At 39.5% G+C, this 15,653-nt stretch overlaps 1 protein-coding gene across 1 annotated transcript; it reads right to left on the bottom strand.

Moving 5' to 3' along the window:
• Positions 1–91: 91 nt before the first annotated feature.
• Positions 92–7,890, bottom strand: LOC137035022 (cytosolic phospholipase A2 gamma-like). Its single transcript, XM_067408267.1, has 14 exons — positions 7,865–7,890; positions 7,566–7,677; positions 5,985–6,127; positions 5,666–5,867; positions 5,240–5,351; positions 5,023–5,163; positions 4,759–4,824; positions 3,729–3,977; positions 2,542–2,643; positions 1,393–1,512; positions 821–898; positions 602–756; positions 340–505; positions 92–258 (listed from the first exon to the last, which is right to left on the bottom strand). The coding sequence occupies exons 1-14, from the start codon at positions 7,888–7,890 to the stop codon at positions 92–94; spliced, it is 1,839 nt and encodes a 612-aa protein (XP_067264368.1).
• Between the last annotated feature and the right edge of the window lie 7,763 nt (positions 7,891–15,653).

The following is a 15,653-nucleotide window of genomic DNA, read 5'->3' on the forward strand; positions in this document are numbered from 1 at the left end:
ATCTGATTACATAACTGAAGTTACTTGTAATGCGTTACCCCCAACACTGCTGATATGCAAATCAGTTTAGTCTATATTCAGATTTTAAACATTAACGTCTGGATCCTTTTTGCCCAACGGCCGCTCGGATCTGCTCCAGCAGTTTTCCTCTGTTCTTTGTGATGTTTTTTCCAGCGACCTCCACAAGATCAGTGATCATCTCAGCACTGTAAGGACCTTGAAAGGTCTCATAAATTTTCCTCTTGGCCTCAATTTTGTCTGAAGAAACATGAACACACTTAAATCAGAACGCAGTTGATATTTCAGTTTCATTCAGGACATTGTAAGACTTTAACTTGCCTCCACAGTTGACCACATTAAAGAGAGGGATGTGGATCACAGTTGGAGTGTTTTTGCCTTTGAACACATAGAAGTCCTTCGGTTTCTTTACGTCCTCACTGGGAATGTTGACCTCAGGGAAAGGGATGTTTAGTTTCTTGCACGTCTTGGCAGCTTCCTTCACCGTCTGCAGTGGAAAAGCATCACAATTTCTCTTATTTTTTTAAATCATGAACATTTTCTCATGAGTGAAACTGTAGAGAATGAAAAATGTGTATAATACCATGAAAGGATCACCCTCACTGAAATCCAGTGAAATTATGAGGTCGATGTCTCTCTCTTTTCTCAGCACTGAGAAGTAGGGTGAGTTCAGCAACAGTCCGGCATCTTCATAGTCTCTCGTCTCAGTTTCCTGAAGAGTGGAGGGCACTGCTTCACCTGAGGGATCACAGCATTATTATATTATTCACAATGAATTTCCAGTCAGCAGGTCTGTTCTTACCTGTCATGTTGTGGAGGAAGTTATAATTCCTGCCCCAGATCCACTGAGAAATGCATTTCATAATTCTCGCCAAAGCATCTGTAAAACAAATACACTCTTATTAATTCAGTTTTCAGGTTGAGTAAATAGTTCTTTTGGCCCTCTAGCGGTTGAGTTACTTACGGCGGAATATCGTTTTGATCGTTATGTGACGCGAGTGGATGTTGATGAATCTGATCAGTGTGAATGTCACTAACGACATCAAAACACCCAATAATGCATGAAAGATGGAAAACATGTCTTGTAAGCAACTTCTAGCCTATAGATGTTGTTTTGACTTGTTGAAATCGATTGTTTTAAAATAATGTTACAAGATTTTGGCAATGATTGCTGTTCATATCAGATAACCCTGGAAACTATAACTCTTCATATTCATTTTTTTCTTCATATTCTCAATCTTTCCACATGACTTTTGCCTTCAGAGAGGTCTGTAAAAACAAAAATTATAAAAGCACTTTGAAAACAGCTGTCAAAAAGCAAAAACGAAGGTAACATGACATGAAGCTAATGTCTAGTGTTAAAGTTGTTTTTACGTTCATATTCATTGGAGGACATGCCGACATCTTGGAATTTACTCAAAATCTCAGTGAGGTCGGGTTGATCGATGTACCCCGAGTTCACGCAAAATAGCTGACTTTGAGTGGCGTTATTTCCTAGAAGGAGGTGAGAAAATCCAAAATATGATCTGTCTGGAAAATAGCATACAGTAAGTAAAGATATTTATAGGCAAATACTCAAAACTGGTTTAGAGATTGTTACCAGCATAAAGATTGTTTTCTGAACTTAGCAAATGTACTGCTACTCTAATTATGTTGATTCATGTTTTATTACGAGTTCTGACGCTTTCGCTTTTTGCTTGTAAACTTGTTTAGTTTCAATGTTCATTTGTTGTGGATTCAAGCCATTACGACACCTTCCACTGCATATATATTAATTTATCTATAGATAGACGTAAATATGAAAGTATGCAGTTTCATGCAAAATCCATCCCAACAGCTAACAAATAGGCTGATTATTATAGGTTTACGACAGTGATTTGGGGCAAGGAAAAAACACGGTTTGACAGTTAGATTTGTAATATATTCCCTCATTATTTACATTTTGTTCATTTTGACAGTGTAGTTTTGATTTTGAGTTCTTATCGAGAACAATGTTGGCTGTATAGACTTCCTGACTACATGTTTCATTACAGGATCAGACAAGTATTTTGTCTTTTAATAGAACTAACTGGTTTTCAAAATTACTAGAGGATAAAAAGTTATTTGAATCTTAAATATCTAAAATATTAAATGTACAGTGGTTTACGTATCAATCTGGCTATAAAATGAAAAATTGCATATAAAATTTCCATCCATTTGAATTACACAGTTTTAACACAAACTAACAAACTAATAATGTGATGCATATTTGTCAGTCGTACATGAATGAATCAGTTTTCTATTATAGTGCTAAAGTGTTTTTTTCTTAATTCACAATAACCAGGTTGAAACAGGTTCTGACCTGTTTTATTTATGTGTGACTGACAAATATGCATCACATTACATTTATTAGTTTGTTAAAATAATAGATGGAAATTTTGGTAACACTAAGGTGTAAATCAGCTCTAGAAAAGTGGTGTGTAGAATGGATGGATGGATATTAGAAACAGTTCAACCTACCAAATGGCCAGTAACAAATCTGACCACTCAAACGGTTGATTACATCCATGGTGTAACTCTTCAAATCCAGTTTATATGCTTCAGCAATTCTCAGTCCTCCACTACGACTTTGGCCTCCAGAGAGGACTGTAAAAAGACGAGACATGTACATTAGTGAGTTCTTCTTATTCTAGTGTGTGTATATTTTTTTGTTTGTTTCATGGTTTGATTTTCATAATTGTTTTGGAATTTTGCCAAAAAGCAAAAATAGACTAATACATTTAAAAAAAAAAAAAAAAAAAAAAAAAAAAAAAAAATTTAATCATTAACAGATGCTTTTATCCAAAGCGACACTTACAAATTACACATTTTAAATGCAGATATGATATGAAATATGGCCTTTTGTATTTTACACAGTATTTAATAAAAAAAAAAAAATAAAAAAAAGTTTCCTTCTCAAATCTAAAGGCCTGTTTATACCAAGGACGACTACTATTTTAGGGTTCACATCGTCCAGACCAATGCACAATATCATTCTGTATATTAAAGGGCTAGTTCACCTAAAAACAAAAATTCTTGTTCTAAACCTGTATGGATTTCATTATTCTGCTGAACACAAAAGATGATATTTTGAAGAATGTCTGTAACCAAACTGTTGATGGACCCCATTGACTTTTTTCTACTATGGAAGTCAATGTCCATCAACTGTTTAGTTACATAATCTTTAAAACATTTTCTTTTATGTACAAATGAAAGAAACTAATTGAGGATGAGTAAATTATGACAGAATTGTCATTTCTGACTGAACTATCCCTTTAAAGTAATCCATGTGAGTCCAACCTCAGTTTTAAAAACAAAATGTAGCACTTTATTTACAAAATATTTATTTTAATATTAATATTTATTTTTTTAGGTGAACTAACCCCTTAAGCACAAGCTGCAGTTTTTTCATCTGTCACTTTAAATGCTCAAGCTCTTTAAGCAGGATGGATTCTGATTGGCTGTCAATGTTTTTATTGCTGGAAAAAATCGTTCTGAAAGTGATTCCAATGATATTGTTTCTCTGCACCGTTACAGTTGTGGTGTGGACTCTGCTATTCTTTCATAGTGATTTTAGAACGATAACTTTATCATTATAGTTATCATCCTTGGTGCAAATGGGTCCTAAAACTGTAATTAAGACGTGAACACAAGGCTGTAATGGACATACAGACTAATCAGTGGCTTGTTACCGTTCAGTGTCCTGATGGATTCATCAAAAGCAGAAGGATCTTCCTCAGTCAAAGCAGAGAGATTCATGTCCACGAGGTTCATGAGCATCTGGTAACACTCCTCATCTGAAGCTGGAGCGGTTGGATCTTCTTGTCTGTACTCTGATATGTGCAGTACCTCTTCTCCCCTCCTGAGTTTGAATCCCGCCGCAAAGATTTCTTCCATCCCTGCTCTGCTCTCCAATGCTTCCAGTCTCCTCTCATGCTGTTCTATAAAATTTCAATTTTCAGCATCATTACTCAGTCTTCAGTGTCTCATGATCCTTCAGAAATCATTCTAATATGATGATTTATTGCTTAAACATTTCTTCTTCTTCTTCTTTTATTATTATTATATTTTTGTGAAAACTGTAATGCACTACTATTCAAAAGTTTGGGGTAAGATAAAAATGGATACTTTTATTCAAGATTGGTCAAATGTGACAGTATAAACATTTGTAAAGATTTCCATTTCAAATAAATGCTGTTTTTTCTATTCATCAAAAATTCAGAAAAAAGTATCATGATTTCCATAAAATACATATAAAAGAAGCTGTTTTCAACATTGATAATAATTATAATTTTTTCTAGAGCAGCAAATCATCATATTAGAATGATTTCCGAAGGATCATGTGACACTGAAGACTGAAGTAATGATGCTGAAAATTCAGCTTTGATCACATGAATAAATTACATTTTACTTAATATTCACAAAGAAAATTTTAATGTTATTTTAAATTGTAAAAATACTTTAAATATTACGGTTTTTACTGTATTTTAATCAAATAAATGAAGCCTCGTGAGCAGAAGAGACTTCTTTCAAAAACATCAAATCAGGGCTGTTAATAGTTAAATGAAATTTATAAATAAAGCCTAAGAAACGCTTTACCCTTCCTCGATTCCTGAAATATTGTTTCCTTTGGTTGAAATAAATCTGAAAAACAAAAACAAATAAAATCAAATGGATGGTAATGAAATAACTGTTAAATTTAAGTCAAATTAAGGTCAGAACCTTTTATCTTTTGCCAGAGCTGTTTCTCAATCTCCACTTCATCAGCTAAAGCGCTTCCGCATAGAGCTGCAGAAAAACAGAGAATATCAACATGAAGTTTACAGTAAAACAGTGGACACCCTAACACATAACATAAATAGTACATATTTTTATGCCATAAGCTAATACAGACCTGAGATTTAGGTCAATGACGTAACTGTACAATGTACAATATAAGCTGATATTACAAATAATATTAAACTCTCCTTTAACAGAGTTTGTTACCTTGCAGGTACAGCATGTCAAATTCATCCTGCTGATTTTTCTTGGATCCTTTGTGAAACTTGCTGCCAAAGTTGGAGGCGTCCACAAACGCTCCAGTGAGAGAATAACCTGCTTCATGAGGAGTGATCTCAAACCAGGGGTCTGCAGACAGAAACACGTATATATAACAGCTGAAACAAACACATTATCTCTCTCTCTCTTTCAGACAAACACAGACCTCCGATATTGCGTTGTTTGCACGTCTTGTCGATCACGGTGTAGATGGGAAACGGGACTTTACCATCTTTACTGTGCTGGCTCCACTGCTCTGTGAGTGTGTGTTCATCGATCTATAGAGAACACAGTATTCACAGCTTCATGTTACTGTAGAGACCGGAGACAAACACATTCAATTTCTTCAATCACCAACAAGTTCAACTTAAAACTTGTGCAACAACAGTTCTCTTGACTCAAAGCCTCAAGTAAGGGAATGCAACTGTTTTGCTTATTAATGGACTCAAATGTCAGGGCATAAATCCACAAGAAATCCACAAGAAATATGAATTATTGCTTGCTTTGGTGGTGTCACTCCTCATAGTCCTCGTGCCATCCTATAAAAAAAATTCTAGATCTGTCCCGGGTCATGAATAGGTTATTTACAGACCTCTTTCACATATGACGTGATGACCATCACTGCCCAGATGTCAGTCAAACTGAAGTGGTCTTTCCCATAGTAATATTTCTTGAGTTTGTCAAATGCTTCTTTCCAGCTGACTCCAGGACCGCTGAGTTTCTTGATGATCTTGTTTTTCACAGTCTCTAGTTTGGTGGACCAGTCTGGTTCCTGATATAAGGAGGCCATACACCTTCAGAGGAACAACATGCTGTCAATTTTGGCATTCAACCCGTGTGTGTGTGTGTGTGTGTGTGTGTGTGTGTGTGTGTGTGTGTGTGTGTGTGTGTGTGTGTCTCAGGGTTTGTACCAGGTGGATCCAGAGACTCCGCTCAGATAAAGGATGGAGTCCAGAAGACCTGTTTTCTGGAGCTGAACCAGGGATCCCAGCAATCCCACCATGGCTCGTTGTCCTCCTCCAGAACCCAGTAAGGCAATGTTTGGCACCTCATTCTGAAACACACACACCCCATTCAAAGCATTATATTATCCACCTTATTTTTCAAGTAAGAGCCCAGCTAACAGGAAACATTCTCATAACTTTAGCTGAAAACATTCTGGCAAGGTTCTCTGAAAGTTATGAACATTCCTCAAAACCTTAATAGAATGTTCATTCAATGTTGTCTGGTCTTTATGTTCTCAAAACGTTAGCATAAAAAGGTTATTTGTACATAATTCATGGAGCGTTATTTATTTTCTAAAATGTTTAGTTAGATGTTCGAGTAAAATCCCCAGAGTAAAATCAACTCTGCTCAGAGTACATATGGTCCCTCTCTAAATAGTGTTAAAGTAACACTGAAGTAGAGTTAAAGTTAATGAGACAATTAAGCAATTAATAAGGCTGTGACTGAAGTCAGTTGTAGTTCTTGTGTTTCTCTTTTTCTTTAGTGATTCTGCTTGTTAACAGCAGGTGTTCATCACTAATGCTCAATCATCACTTAATTAATTGCTTAATTATCCCATTAACTTTAACTCTGCTTTAGTGTTACTTGAACACTAATTAGAGAGGGACCATATGTACTCTGAGCAGAGTTGATTTAACTCTGGAGATTTTGTTAGCAAAACTTTCTTAGAACATATTTTTGTTTGGTGGGAGTGTCAATGAGTGTAGACCAACAATGTTTTGGTCCTGAGACTTCCACAGAAGATTTTTTTTTTTTTTTTTTTTTAAATATTTAGACCAATTCTATTATTGATTGCAATCAGGATATGAAGAGAGTTTCAACCAGTAAAACAACAAGTGTTAATAAAAAAAACATTTCCTACCCTACCCTAAGAAGTTATTTATTTTTTATTTTTTTTGCAATCATGAAATTTACTACTTTTTATTGATTGCATTAGGAAGCACTTAACCATTTTCATAAAGAAATTTACAGTGTTTTTCTATAGGATAGTAATAGAAAATGTGTAATGGTCAGGAATTTGTTGACATAGCATTGAAGTGTAGTTAAAATCTTTCATTGTTATCTGAATGTGCAAAAGTGACAATGAAATAACACCTTGTAATCAATGCTATTAAAGGATTAGTTCACTTTCAAATGAAAAAGTTTGGATTACACGTGCATGATGGATGGATGTGGATAGACACACTTTCTTTAGCTCATACTCATTGGTATTGCTTACTGCCATTAAAATATCTGTGTGTTCATCAGAAAGAAGAAAGTCATATACTCCTAGGATGGCTTGAAGGTGAGTAAATCTTGGGGTAATTTTCATTTGAAAGTGAACTAATCCTTTAATGTTGATGCATCATTGTTGACTAAGAAGTGTTTCAGTGGTTGCTTGCTAAGAATGGCATAGTTTAAGAAAGTGATGTGACGTGATGTTCATCGGCCACAGCACCATTCACAGGTCATCTCAGATATATGAAGTATAAAATAATATGCTTTACCTGACGGCACTTTATCTGAAGCTTCTTCAGGCTTTGTAGAACAGATTTTCTCCTTCCGTCTATAAACTCTGCTTCATTCTTATTCAGAGAGGGTTCGATTCGCACCTCACCACTGCAGCGACAGACAGAACAGTCCTGAATTTAACTTATTTGATATTTAGATATTTAATATTCTAGATTTCAATGCAATTAAGTATGCAGTTTATTTTGAACAGTTATTCTCAGTTAGACTATAATTGTGTAAGTAATAGTACAAAACTTATTTTAATACTTCAATGAATCAGAGCAGGATTACAAACCTTTCCTGGGGTTTGGATGCACTCATCTATAAAACAGTAGAGTCCACATGCAAGTCAGTTTCTGTTATTTGAGATTATATATATATATATATATATATATATATATATATATATATATATAATATACTGTCTATAATACAGCTGGTTGTTTGGGACGTCATGCAAATTTAATATAATAGAGTCTAATAGAGTCTAATAGAGTCTATTTAATAGAGATAAATAAAATTAAAGGATCAAAAAAGCAGCACTGTAAAAAAGCTATTGCTGAAACAACATTATTTACTTTAAGCTTAAAAATATATACTTACTATTCCTGTAAATCCTGAGTCTTCACCAGCAACACCACAGCAGCTGTTATCTTGACATAAAGACAGAAGATGCTCTTTATATGGCTCTGAAACTACACTGCAAGTCCAGAAATAATCATGAGGGTGAGGTCATGAATCATAAATCATTCACAGGGACCAGGAAAATTTTGATATTTCCTTGTAAATAATCATGCAACTTTTTTTTTTTTTTTTTTGCAAGCTACAGGTTGATCTTTTCGTTCATATAAGGCTCTTTTTACTAAGAAAAGGCAAAAGACTTCAGACACATTACTAGGGATAGGGATGCTTGCATGTTAAATTAATAATGTTGTGTGATATTTCATTTATGTTTGTTTCTTTAACACACATTTAAGGACATTCTAGAAAGTAATTCATAGAAGTAAGTCAATATAATAATGATCCATATATACAGGGAGGCAGATGTAACTAGAATTTGAACACACTCGCTTAACTGAACGTTACAAGTTTTCGAGTTATAAAACCTGTGTCTATAAAAGACAGTGATTTTGGAGGACCAAATTCTAATCCACAAAAGGTTCTTTTAAGTTTTTAAAACGTTCTTTACACAGAGAGAAAAAAATAAAATATTATAAGAACAGTTCAATGGGAAAACAAAAATGGTTCTTCTGTGGTATGCTTAACATTATGTTGAGATCCAAAACCAGTTTGATCTGGTCTGGCTGGTTTTAAGACGTCCTCTTTTAAACACAAAACCACTCTCAGTGTGATTCATTTTCACTGATTGTTGGTAAATATCTTCATCCTCCATTTCAGGAGCTTCAAAGGGAAAATAAAAAATAACGGACACAGCTACTAAAAAATGCATTGCTCATGAGAGAGATAAAATCACTGTAATAGCAGTCTGGGATTATCAGAAATAGAGATGTGTTACAGTTCACAGGTTACATATCCTTTGAATCTTATTTCTAGCACTGATGGATTAATTAAAAGTTGTCTTAAAGAAGTCAAACACTGTGATCACTGTCCATATTGTAGATTAATCTTATCATGTTGCCTATTTTAATGCCAACTGCATAAATTTTGCCTCAGGTGTGTATTTTTATTGGGATTTTACTATTTGATCCCAATTTCCTTTAATAAATATAATTTTACTCTATTCACACAAAATACTTACACTCAGGACCTTAAGGACACAAATGTCCCCTTTGAAACCCATGCAATTTTTAATCCCAGGACCATTTAAAATGATGCAATCTTTTTTAATAGGCTTTCATTCTTTTGGCAAGGCTTCAAAATTAAAAACTGTACTTTTTTTTAAAATATAAAATGGTGCCACTTTCTCAGGTTTGACCTACAAAGCAATTACTCTGTTTATTCCTGTTTTCTGCAAATTACAAATCCAACCACTGTGTACCAGTAGATCTTTGTTGGCATCTAATAGGGACATTTTGGTACTGCACCCAAACAAAATCTTACTGAAAGCTCATTTTTTGAGATATCAAGCTTAAATTTGGAAAACAACTTTATTTTAACTTTACATGTTTCCTCTGTGAGATTATTTACTCGTATGAGGAAACTCTTGTGATCTTACCTGACCTGAGAACGTTTACTCACATGGAGGACCTCTCGTGATATCGTCTGAGAAAGTGAGTGCAATTGATCTCAGACTAACAGATAAAGTCTCTTTTGCTGATCACCGTCTATTCTTTGTACTAAACACGACAAAATAAAACAATGAATTAATTGACTATTTCCCCATTCAATTTCCACCTCTTTCAACCACAAATAATGTTAAAACAAAATTACTTTGTATATTAACCCTTTAAACAGAATATTGAAACAAAATGAAATATGGCATTGTATATAACAGAACTATGATTATGTTACACTCACGTTAGTCAGTGTGACTTTTTATAGTACACCTTTTAACCTTAGAATTATTCAGGTAGGGTAAGGTTGGTCAAATCTAGCCTAAACCATACCTGCCGGCAGGTTTAAGTCCTTCAGGGATGATGTAGTCTTGTAGTTGTTCTTTACTGAGGCTCAGTTTGTAGTTATAAGTAAAGTCTCATGGAAGGCAATCGTAACAAAATACTTTTATTGATTACAATACAAAGCAGTTGATGCAAAATAAAACAAAATAAAACTTAAAGCTAAAAAGCTCTTTAAGCTAGCTTTTGTCCAGCAATATTGGAGATGCTGTTTAGCTTCCCTCGTTAGGACATCAGATGGCCTTCAATGCTTAATGCAGGCAGCATCTGAGGAGGCCTTTTACTCCTCAGACTTTTATACTACTTTTTGGGAAATTGCAACTGTAAGACTTGATTTTCCTGCTAGACAAAAACTGAGATCAATCAAGTCAAACAAAACTCATCTGGAAAGAAGATCTCAACGATCCCCCCCCCCCCCTCACACACACACACACACACACACACACACACACGGACTATATACTTAGATAGTTAAAATAGGGCCCTGCTTTTATGAGAAATTTATTTCCATGCATTAAATGATTAGCCATGATTGTCAAACTACACACGGATGTGACAAATGTAAAACGCTACTGTCTTGTGTCTTTTGCTTGTTCAATGTGTATGCAGAGTATGCAAGAGTTTCACATGTACATGTATGTGTACAAATACACAGTTTATACAGTATTTATGCACAATTGTTTCAGAATTGATGAATTTTACAGTTATTGAACTGAACTGGATCAAAACTGAACTGACTAGAACTGAGTGATGACACTATTGGCTTATTAGAGCTGCTTTACATGAGCATTTGAATATGTTACTATTGTGAAGCTGCACAGCAAAATCTCCAGACCTAAATCAACTCTGCTCGGAGTACATATGAGCCCTCTCTAAATAGTGTTAAAGTAACACTGAAGCAGAGTTTAATTTAATTATATAATTAAGCGATGAATGAGCATTAGTGATGAACACCTGCTGTTAACAAGCAGAATAAATTAAGAAAAGATAATACTCCTCTGCTGAGATCTTGAGAGATATAATGTATTTTATCTTCAGGTGATTTCATCTATGACTGTGGCTAAAGTCAGTGTGACGAGCAGGGGGGGGCGAGAGCCGTGAGGGAACGGCGCGAGGCCGGTGGCGCGAGAGTTAATGAGCATCACCTGCGAGGCGCGCCGGTCTCAGGTCTCTCACGGAGGAGCTCCGGAGGCATAAAAGGAGGAGCGACGTCAGTGAAGGACGAGAGAGGACCGGGCCTGGACTTTATTTTATGTTTTATTATGTTTGTGTGGCATTACTTTCGTTTTGTTCTTTGTTCTTTGAGATTAAAGATTTGTTGAATGTTCGCCGGTTCCTGCCTCCTTCTTCCCATATTTTCAAGTCAGTTCTTGTATTTATCTTTTCTTCATTGATTCTGCTTGTTAACAGCAGGTGTTCATCACTAAAGCTCAATCATCACTTTTTATTATTCACTTAATTATCTTATTAACTAACTCTGCTTCAGTGTTACTTTAACACTATTTAGTGAGGGAACATATGTACTCTGAGCAGAGTTGATTTAACTCTGGTGATTTTTCTGTGTGCTTTGAAACAATCTGTTTTGTATAAAGTGCAATAGCAATAGAGGTGACTTGACTTCTATGCATATTCAGTATATACAAAATATACAGAAATTAAAGTTTTTTTTTATTTGTTTCTCAGAACACTGAGTTCCCTTTCAGTCGGTCACGTTCGACGTATGTCAGTAGTGGCCGACGAATTGGGATATCGCTAGAGAGCCCCTATCAGCTTCGAGAGAACTAAAACAAGCCAATGAGCATTGGCGTGTGAATTTTGCATAATGCGCACCGCCCACATCTGGGGGACATAAATAGGAAGCAGATGCAATCGCACTCTGTCTTTCGCTTCGGAGCCAACGCTTTTGTGTCCTACAGCCTGACTGAACTTCAAACAAGTCTGAAGAACGAAAGAAGCAGCCTTACCATGTTGGTGTTACGACTCGGCAGCGAGTCCGCGAGCTTCAGGAGCCAGGCAGTAACTACTGTTGTGAAACAGCGTTCCGCTGTACATCCATAAAGTTGGTGTGCGATTTGGGCCGGTCTCCTGTGTGTGTGTGTGTGTGTGTGTGTGTGTGTACACACTCTCGTGACACTCCCTGTGTGTCTCGACACAGAAAGAGCTGTAATTTCCCCTTCTAAAATCAGACTTCACAGACAGACACTGCGTCTTTTTCAAGACGTCATTCAGTCTGTGTATTTCTGGAGGCGGTCATTTCCTATCCTCGCTGACGGCCACAATCACTTTCTCTCATGTCTGCTTAGCGTGCTGAGATTGTGTTTGTGGGTGGTTCATGTTCTCGTGAAAAATTAGAGCATGCCCACGTCGGCGCGTTGTTTGTCTTGCCTTTCTCGTAAGGGCTTGAGCGCTCAGCGTGCCATGTGCCGTCGAGCTGCCGGTTGATAGTGTGCGTTGAAATGGCAACCCTGCACGTTATCTGGTGCTCTAGATGCACGGTCGAGACTCGAGTGCCTTTAATGAGGTGGAGTCCCCTCATTTATTCCCTGATCTAGTTATTTTTCTGAACCAGAAAAATACTACTTTGGTTAATAAGCTTGGGTGACCAGAGGATCACAGTGGGGCAATACCCGCCGAGCCATTCTCCGTGGGCCCACCACTCCTCTACTGCATCACAAACATGTTGTGACTGTGTTCGTGGGTGGTTCATGTTTAGTACAACATGGCCACGTCGGCGCCCAGTGCTCCGTGTGTCGTCCAGTTGGGCGGCCACATTCACTGTTCAACATGGCTGGTAGCTTCTGCTTGGATTGCTGGTCCTTCTCATGGGGGACCTAGCGTCTTAGTCAGAGCTTTAGCAGAGAATCAGATGTCGACTGCTACATTGGAGAGAGTGTTGTTGGGCTCTGAAAATGAAGATGAAGCTGAGCGTCCCACGGTTGTGGTGTGCTTGTGCTGAATCAGATTCAGACTTGACAACTTTCCCGGGCCTCTGGGGGCGTTGTGTGACGCGTACCCACCTTGCCCCGCCCCCTGTCTTAGCCTGGAAGTGCATGGAAAAACTTGTCAGTTTGTGGCCTTTTTTGGCATCAAATATGGAATGCCAAAGGGGCCATAATCTGCATTGCAAGTTTTTTCTCTCTCACTACCCTCTAGGGTGGGGTGGCAATGCTACGGGCACACCACCTCTGCCCTACATGAGTCTTGCTCCCTCCCCGGAGGACGGCCAGGTGGAGAATTTGGTCTGTTCGGCCGCTGGCTCTCCGGAGTCCAGTGGTATCCACTAAGAGCTGTTTTCTGACCTTCCAGGTCCCAAGTGGGTGTGGCTGGCAGTGTGCAAGGCTCCGCCTTGCCACTCCCAGCCCCCTCTCACTTCACCAGCAGGTGTCAGTGTGTTGGTGCAGGCCGCACCCCGTGTGCAGTCTCCCATATGCACTGCTACCTCGCAGAGTCTGATTACACTCTGGGCCGCTACCATGCCGTCCGAGTCGGGTCCCCGTACTCTGGTTCGCTGCCCCACCCCCGGTATGTCTGTGGTGCGTTTGGTTCTGCTGGTGTCTGGAAGCCTGAATAGTGCTCCCCAGCCTGTTCCGCTGGTTCATTCGTACTATTAGACTCGGCTATGCGATTCAGTTCGTCCAGTGTCCTCCGGTTTTCAGGGGTGTCCACTACACTCGGGTGTCGCTGGACATTGCACCTGTTCTCTGGGCGGAGATTGCTGTCCTCCTGGCGAGGGATGCAATCAAGCCGGTCCCTCCAGCCGATTTGAAGTCAAGGTTTACAGCCTCTACTTCATTGTACCCAAAAGGGCGGTGAGCTACGGCCAATCCTGGATCTGCGTGTCTTGAACCTGTACCTTCAGGCTGCCGTTTAAGATGCTCATGCAGAAGCGCATTTTCGAATGCGTCCATCCCGAGGATTGGTTTGCAGCGTTCGACCTGTAGGATGCATATTTCATGTCTCGATTCTGCCTCGCCACCCTCCGGGCTGGCCCTGTCGCGCCGCATCTTTACGAAGGCTGCAGACGCAGCCATTGTTCCCCTCAGGAAACAGGGCGTTCGCAACTACCTTGATGACTGGTTGATCCTGGCAAGCTCGCAAGAGCAGTTGTGCAAACACAGGGACATGGTTTTAGCTCACCTCAGCCGGTTGGGTCTTCAGGACAACTGGGACAAGATGCAGAGGTTCTGAGTGATCTCCCGTGTGCGGTCGTCGACACCATCACTTCCGCTAGAGCTCCTTCCACGAGGAGCCTCTATGCGTTGAAGTGGAACCTGTTCATCGAATGGTGACCCCCGATTATGTTCGGTCAGATCTGTGCTTCCTTCCTGCAAGAGGGCCTGGAGTGAAGGCTGTCTCCCTCCACCCTCAAGGTGTATATTGCAGCTTAGTTGCACATCACCATGCAGTTGACGGCAAGTCCCTGGGGTAGCACGATCTGATTGTCAGTTTCCTGAGGGGGGCGAGGAGACTAAATCCGCCTCGCCTTTCCTCCTTACCCTCTTGGGATCTGACCCTGGTACCCTCCGGGGTCATCCCTTTGAACCTTTGCAATCGGTCGAGTTAAAAGTACTGACCCTTAAGACCGTCCTCCTGGTTGCATTGGCTTCGCTTAGAGGGTAGGGGACCTGCACGCATTTTCAGTCGACGAATCGTGCCTGGAATTCAGGCCTGGGGATTCTCACGTTATCCTGAGACCCCGACCCGGATATGTGCCCAAGGTTCCTACCACTCCCTTCAGAGATCAGGTAGTGAACCTGCAAGCGCTGCCCTTGGAGAAGGCAGACCCAGCCCTGGCTTCGCTCTGTCCAGTTCGCGCTCTGCGCGTTTACATGGACAGAACTTGAAGCTTCAGGACCTCAGATCAGCTCTTTTCTGTTATGGAGGCCAGCAGAAGGGAAAGGCTGTCTCCAAGCAGAGGATGGCTCACTGGATAGTGCATGCCATTGCCCTGCCGTACGATTCCCAGGGCATGCCGTGCTCATTCAGGTTGAGAGCTCACTCCCCTAGAGCAGTGGCTTCTTCCTGGGCACTGGCTCAAGGCTGGCAGATATCTGTAGAGCTGCGGGCTGGGCGACACCCAACATGTTTGCTAGGTTGTATAGCTTACGTGTAGAGCCGGTATCTTCCCGTGTACTCGCTTCAACCAGCCGGTAGACGCATTGTACCTGCCCTTTGTGTCGGCTTGCAATGCCATTCCAGCCCTCTGGGCCGGATATGTGCATCTTTGACTCCAGTCGTGTTCCCCGGTTGGGGAACCCTGTTGAGCTCCTCTGCCTCCCCTTCTGCTTGGACATTGCGGAGTGTCTGTTGCCAGGCCAACATCCGTTCCTGACGTTGTCTGTTGGCTGGGTTCCATATGTCGTGACCCCTCTACATATGTGTATCATCCACGGTCTAGCTCCCTACGGTGAGCCTGTGTCTTTCCCTGAGCAGAGTTAACTCTGCTGTCACCTGTCAAATGAGTCTTCCCCTACTTAGGTGGGGCCAATCCAGGGACTTCGTATGCGT

This window comes from Chanodichthys erythropterus, chromosome 13, assembly GCF_024489055.1.
Source record: "Chanodichthys erythropterus isolate Z2021 chromosome 13, ASM2448905v1, whole genome shotgun sequence".
Classification (NCBI taxonomy): Eukaryota; Metazoa; Chordata; class Actinopteri; order Cypriniformes; family Xenocyprididae; genus Chanodichthys; species Chanodichthys erythropterus.